This window comes from Loa loa (assembly GCF_000183805.2).
Source record: "Loa loa unplaced genomic scaffold supercont3.338, whole genome shotgun sequence".
Taxonomy (NCBI): domain Eukaryota; kingdom Metazoa; phylum Nematoda; class Chromadorea; order Rhabditida; family Onchocercidae; genus Loa; species Loa loa.
Genome location: NW_018108518.1, coordinates 27,212 through 34,265, shown reverse-complemented (window position 1 = coordinate 34,265; position 7,054 = coordinate 27,212). Strand labels below are relative to the sequence as shown.

Here is a 7,054-nt window from a genome sequence, read left to right as displayed (position 1 = left end):
AACCTCTAGGAATTAACAGATAGAACGGAACGAATTTTTTGATACATGATTAGCATGATGGGCTTCCTTTCCAATCAAACGGATGAGATGGAAAGTTTTGTTATGCTATACGCATACCGTACAAGTGATCTTTTTTTAACACACTATCTATCCTAGTTCTGATGTTACCACTACGCTGATGTTAAGGTTGCATGAACAGCGAATTTCGATAATTTTAAAGAAATATTAATATGCTCACCTCCTCACATCGATAACTTTCTACAGGTAATAATTCTTATTTAATCACGTAGAAAATGCCCTAATATTACTTTTCTCTTCATTAATGATGAGTGCACCGCAAAATACAACCATCCTAACCTGCATGGACGAATTATAACATATATTTTCTCTCTTTTTCAAACAGTTTTTCCATGCAAGTCGAGTAGATAATGTGCTTAATTACATCTAAAAGCAAACATGAAAAATAAACGGAAGAACCCGAAAGACAGTCCATTCCTGAAAACAGGTAAAGACGTAGCAAAGAAAAACCCCATAACACCTATAACATAAAAGCACATAAGTTACTAGACCTATTTATTTTCATTTCGCCAATTCCATATTAAAATTTATTTAATACATCAAATTACTGTTTAAAAATAGATAATCTGTATGCACTACCTGTTTCGAAATACTAGAATAATACTGGAGTTAAACCTCCAAGACATACAAGTGATAAGTACACAACATTTCAAATTTATTTTAATAACATACAGTAAACGGATAACTAAGAGAAAAAAGAAGAAATATCCTTTCTATCAACTCCATATCCTGGATATTGACAGCGAATATTGTGGGATTCAGTAGAACTTTGCTCGTATTCAAAAATTATTACTACGAAACAATTTTCAATAAAGAAGCATAAAACAGACATCAATTTAAAGATGATATTAAAATCACAACTATCGGACACCCTTAAATTACAGCTGATGGAACCAAATAGGACCCAAAACAAATGATGTTTTTAAAACAAAATTTTAAACCAAAACAAATGATCTTTGTCAGGTATTGAGAGGCTTATTTTATATTAAATCGCTAATAAGATTAACCTTAAAGACAATGGAAAATCCATTTATACTTAACGGTTAAGAGAAGCAGTTAAAACTTGGAAAAAAAATAACGAAAACTAGATAGTCAAGAAAGGGAAGTTTCGAGTGCGGGAAGAATTCGTATGAGGGATTTTCTATGCTAACCGGTGAGTCATATACTGGTGAATTATTTCTGTCCAATAAACTTACATTTCCGTCTAATTAATTAACCGATCTCTCAACACAATCCTTTTCACACTACATAGTGATGCATCGTAAGCATTCTATTCTAAACAGTCACCGGTAAGAGGGATATTGTCGTCAAAGCTTAACTGGGTTTAAAACATTTTTGTTTTCTGCGCAAGGCATAAAGCAAATGATGTATATAATAACTTCAAATAGCAAGAAAAAGCCAAAAACATTCTGGTATTAAATTAATCGAAGGTAAATAACCGAGAAGAGATATCAGTACATAACCAATCAATTGCTTCAAGCAGATTTTCGCCAGTAAATGCACTACATCCATATATATTCCAATGATGTGACTTTAAGTTGCGCAAACCCAATAACTGCAACTTTGAATGGTGTTGAACTAACGATACACAATTTTAAACTACATAAAGAAAGCTAAACTACGAAAATTAAGTTACGAAACTTGTTTCATCAGACCAGTCATCTTTCAGTAAATTAATCTTACAAAGCTTAATTTAGGGAACAGCAACATTCGCTATACTTAATCCTTTGGTCAGCATGGTTATAATAGTATGCAAATATCTTAGTGATTCTTATATATTAACAACAAAATCTTACCCTTAAGTTAAGAAATTTGTTTCATCGGATCAATCAACCTTTAAGAGATTAATCCATGAAACTTAATTTAGGGAACAATGATATTCGCTTTGATATTTTGAACAGTAATATTACGCTAAAAAATGAATAAACGAGTTTCATAAGAAAAAAAATGAAACATCTCTAACCTCTTCAATTTCTCCTGAGCCTGCACTGGATGACAGATCTTGTTTGTTGGCAAGAACTAAGAGTGATGCTCCAGCTAGCCTTTCTTCCACCTTAAAATTCTCAGACTTCGAAAAACAGAAAATTTTCCAAGTACGCTTTTGTCCGCTTACATGACAAGCATAACAAATGTGGAGGTGACTAAGTCTAAACCAGCACTTGAAGGATCAGAACTGGAAGTATACTGACTGTACTAATACAAAACAATTATGCCACCTTCCTTGATATTGTTAATAAAGTCTTGTTCTAGTTAAAAGATAGTAAAAACATAGGTGAGGACCTCACAATATTTTATTCGTAAAATGATATGAATGGCATAATATCGTACCAGTAATGATCCAAGTTCACGCTTACAATCATCCATTCTATCAATGTCAGCAGAATCCACAACCCATATAACACCGTCTGTTTGTTCGAAATAATTGCGCCAATATGACCGCAAACTTTTTTGACCACCAACATCCCACATGTTCAATTTCATATCTTTATATTCTAATGTTTTGATATTGAAACCTGTAAGAACATATGTCAAGCAATCTCAAAATATTCAAGTCTTTCTGTAACTTGCATATGGAAAAATCGAAACAAATACTAGAAAGCCCAAAAGGGTTCCACAAATTTGAGTGTGGAAAAGAATGTCCGGTAACATTTATGCAAAAGTAATGGTATAAATCATGGTTTTTGGAAAAGATGGGACCAGTGACGGATTAATCTGTCAAAATGTTTAGGTAGAATTAGTAACTAGTTCTACTCAAAAATATTGACAGTTCACTGGCTTTAATGTTTCTCTTGCAGGTTAATGCTATGATAATCAGATAGGCTATTTAAATGATGTAATAGCATTATTGAGAAATATTAATAAGTACTTGAGATTTTTAGATTTTTGAAGACTTGGGGGAAGTTTAAAACAAATTAGGAAAAAGTCAAGTGTTCAGAAATGACCAGTGCAACAAAGGTTGACTGTAAAACCTATGGTACTTCGGAGATACTAAATATACCAAAAGTTGGTGCAATTTCATCGATCTCTTCGCCGTTCAGTTTCTTCACTACAGTCGTTTTCCCACTGTTATCTAGACCTAGAACTAATATTCGTAGTTCTTTCTCCTTTAAACGCTGTTTCTTCAAAATTGTAAGCAAACCCATTTCAGGCAATAGGATTTCACTGTTGCATCGGTGTCCTGAAAAATATAATTTGCAGCGTAAACTTATTCCCACTTGTTTCACTGAAAAAAAGGAACAGCAAAAACATGCCAGCCAGTCAAACCGAACATCCATCTACCCCTACCCTTTCTTTTTGAATTTCACATCAAATTATAAGGTCTGCAAAGAATGATTTTTTTTAAAAAAATGCATCATTTTATTTCATATAACTATATTGCTCGAGTAAATATTGATAGAAACTTCTCATCAAAATCGTACAAAAAAAAGGCCATTTTATACTTTATTCAAATCACAATCACTGTAGGTTAATACAACCAAAGCAAAAATCATGAAATTCCAAATCCCATTCAACTTCACATACCACTACTGCTGAGGAGTACCACTAATTGTTTGGTCTGAAATGAAAAAGAACACTCGGTAAACTTGATTTACCTTAAATATCATTCAGCTCAAAGTCAAATTCATTTTCTTAGCGATGAAATTAACAAAAACACTACAGTAGTATAAGAAATTCCTCATGGAGATAAAAAATGCAAAAAAAAGAAAATTTTCCAATACTTTAAATATGAAGTACAGCACGATCAATCTGTAGCTTAACATTTCAAACAGCTTCATCCTTTATCAACTGGTAGTCAGTAACACCAGTCGGCAATTGGGTTGATATGACTGATAACATTATGAACTTATTTCATGCTTTATGGATAATATTATCAAGCAAACCTTGTCCATTCAACTTTCAGCACGAGGTGATCCAATTTATATCCATTTAACTTCTGTATTGCTGCTTCTGTTTGACTGCGATGTTCAAAAGTGACAAAAGCGAATCCTTTCGGTTTATTCGTGTGTTTATCCTTCGCAATAAAGACTCTATTTACGGTACCCACAGTACCGAATAAAGCACGGAGTTCCTAGAACCATTGCTTACTTTTTCGAAGTTCTATATTTTCACTCAACTTCTGACCCTGCATGTTAACTTCAAAATAAAGAAAATAATCTCAAATTTATAGATTCCACAAAATATATGAAAATTTTTTTAAATCATTCGTAGTGACGTCACACGGACTAAAGATGGAGTAAGACGAAATTTGATAAAGAAAAGCAACGTGGTCCAAACTTTCGAAAAATGAATCAACCTCATCATCACATTCTTCCGGTAAATTCGTAACTCTGCATGTATTTTCCTCGGACCTCCTTTCTGCACCACTTGTAATGGCTGGACGATCTCCACGCATTCCCGGTGCTACATACTTGCCTGATCCCGATACTGTTGGACCAAGTTTTGTATCTTTCTCCTTACTTTCCAGATCCTCCTCATCATCTTTCGCATACATTGACTTGTATGGACAACTTACAGACCAATGCTCGTCCGACTAAAACCGATTTTTAAAATGTGAATTAGTTTGTAAGCACCCAAATTAACCCAACTGACCAGGTCATAATCATAATTACTGAGATTTGACCAAATGTGTATTTAATTGAACCGCTATTCTAAGTTTACAAGTACAGTGTGAAATCCCTTTTTTTTTGAACTGAAAAGGATCGCAATGACTCTATCTCTTCAAAACATGACGATAACCAAATTTCACTTCCCATCCACAGAATTAAGAAAACTAACTTTGCAGTAGCGACAATGAGTGAATGACCCTCCAGCTGTTGCTGCAACTTTAGTTCCCTCGTCACCGATATCGAGTTGTTGCTAAAATTACACTTGTTGCGCTCCCAGCTATTTATAGTCTACAAAATAAAACCAAAAAAGGTAAATCAGAACAAATCATTACTTACTTCACCAGCACGATTTCTAATGAATTGCATAAGAACTTCTTCAGCCACATAAGTTGTTGACACATGCGGTCCAGGACCATCATTCTTACACTGTCCGAATTTCTTCCATTTCTTCCGCTCTGCTATTGGTCTTGACACCTTTTTTGTCACAACTTTAAAAGTTGTCACAACCTGTCATATACACATAAATAGCACAGAATTAAAAATTGCTTGGGATTTGTTGCACCCGCGTTTTGGTTCATCCTGCATGGATTGTACAAATTTGAACTTCCCTACCTCATTTTTAAAATACTCGCTTTACAAATATTTCTTCTTAGCGCAAACTTTTCTATTTATGAATAAAAATCTATTAAATATAAAAATCATTGCCAATTTTCAAAAAAAAAAAAAGTCACTGATATTAAACCAGAATTCACATCAACTTTACTGACCTTATATTTGCCAGTATCATCAGAAATGATATCGGTAACAATTTTAATACCATCTTTTGTTGATTCATGAGCTCCACCCAAAGCTAAAAAAGCTAATAAAAAAACGGCTATAGTAAAAGAACTTCAAATAAGAAAAACGAGTTTAAAATACTTTCTCTGCATTAAACTTATCTGCCTTATCTCCCAGGTCTCTTGATTACACACTTGTGTCTGTTCCCATAAAATAAGCATATATTTTAGTTCCAAAGTTTTGGAGAGTCGAATAACGTAAAGTGATAGTTTTTAGAAATGCCTGTAGTCGTACTCTACATTCTGATCTCTACATACTTCTCGACAACGCAATAATTTATCAGCTCCATGACAGAAAATTGGAGCAGTTGAACACAACTTAATAAATAAGATAAGTTGCAAAAGGATAAGGCGACTTACTTTCTTGTTCGACCGCTTCAGCCCAACTACCAATGGCAGAAATAGAACTTCTGTAACAAATAAGCAGCAATCATACGTATAACAATGTACAGCACCTTTAAAACTGCACTACTTCTAAAGGATGAGTGTTTCTATATTCGCATTAACCCCAAAATTTTTAGTTGCTGTTCCGATTATAAGTAAAGTTATAAAATGCAATGCAAAGGAGCATATCAACTACATCACATAACACGGTACTTGAGCTTTTCAAATATATCGTAAATATTACAGAAATATATTGATGGTCAATAAATGGTATGTTAATGATTATACAACTTACAGATTAGGAAGTGGAGGTGCAGTACTTGCTGCTGTTACAGCCATATTTTCAATAATCTAAAAGAGATAATCATACAGCTTATCAACATGTCATAAAGGAAAAAATTTGTGAACTCTAACGCAGTCTTAACTGACAATCCCATGAAGACTTATACACACTACGACTCACTGGTTATACCTACAGTCTAACAATGGACTTACATAACTAGTAAAACACAGTGTTAAAATAAAGGGACACAATTCGTTGAAGACATTTAACTGTTACTTTCCTGTCACTTTTATGTGGTCCAAAAGCATGGACAACAATTTAACTAAATAATTACAAAATAATAAGAAATGATCAGTCACCTTCATATGATTGCTATAAATAAAATGACAACCGATAGCACAACATCACATTTAAGTCAATAACTTGTTAGTAATAAATATACATGAATGATGCAGTCAGTACTTCATAAATTGTAACAAATCGATAACGCTCAATCATGTGCATTTGATTTTTTACATAACTGCTGTTTTTCAATCAAGTATACCTCCTTATCTAACGCCCAATCATCTGCAGCACACTTGCATGTTTGCGCGCTTGCACGCATGGAAACAAGCCTTCTCGCATTCTACCCTAACAAACCGCACATGACCTCAAGATACTCGTACAAAACAACCTACACACGCCGAAACCAAAACACACCAGTGTAAAACCATCGCCGTCAAAGTAACATAAACCGAACTAAGGTGATTATGCAACCAATCAATCTCATATCCTGATGAATACTACTTGAATGTATGAATATTGATGGGTAAATTCTTGGGATATCCTTTTTTTCTTTTTTTTTATTACAATGAGGGATGGAGGAG

The 7,054-nt window shown here is 33.7% G+C and overlaps 2 protein-coding genes across 2 annotated transcripts; both read right to left on the bottom strand.

The window, feature by feature from the left end:
- Positions 1-1,317: 1,317 nt before the first annotated feature.
- Positions 1,318-3,262, bottom strand: LOAG_18508 (hypothetical protein). The gene is made up of 4 exons (XM_020451168.1): positions 3,077-3,262; positions 2,407-2,591; positions 2,042-2,131; positions 1,318-1,633 (listed from the first exon to the last, which is right to left on the bottom strand). Exons 1-4 carry the CDS (start codon positions 3,219-3,221, stop codon positions 1,499-1,501), a joined length of 555 nt encoding a protein of 184 aa, XP_020305072.1. The 5' UTR covers positions 3,222-3,262; the 3' UTR covers positions 1,318-1,498.
- A 243-nt stretch (positions 3,263-3,505) lies between these two features.
- On the bottom strand, positions 3,506-6,262 carry LOAG_18507 (eukaryotic translation initiation factor 3 subunit G). The gene is made up of 8 exons (XM_020451167.1): positions 6,201-6,262; positions 5,882-5,931; positions 5,453-5,535; positions 5,022-5,192; positions 4,855-4,935; positions 4,373-4,609; positions 3,960-4,147; positions 3,506-3,634 (listed from the first exon to the last, which is right to left on the bottom strand). Exons 1-8 carry the CDS (start codon positions 6,242-6,244, stop codon positions 3,622-3,624), a joined length of 867 nt encoding a protein of 288 aa, XP_020305071.1. The 5' UTR covers positions 6,245-6,262; the 3' UTR covers positions 3,506-3,621.
- Positions 6,263-7,054: the final 792 nt, after the last annotated feature.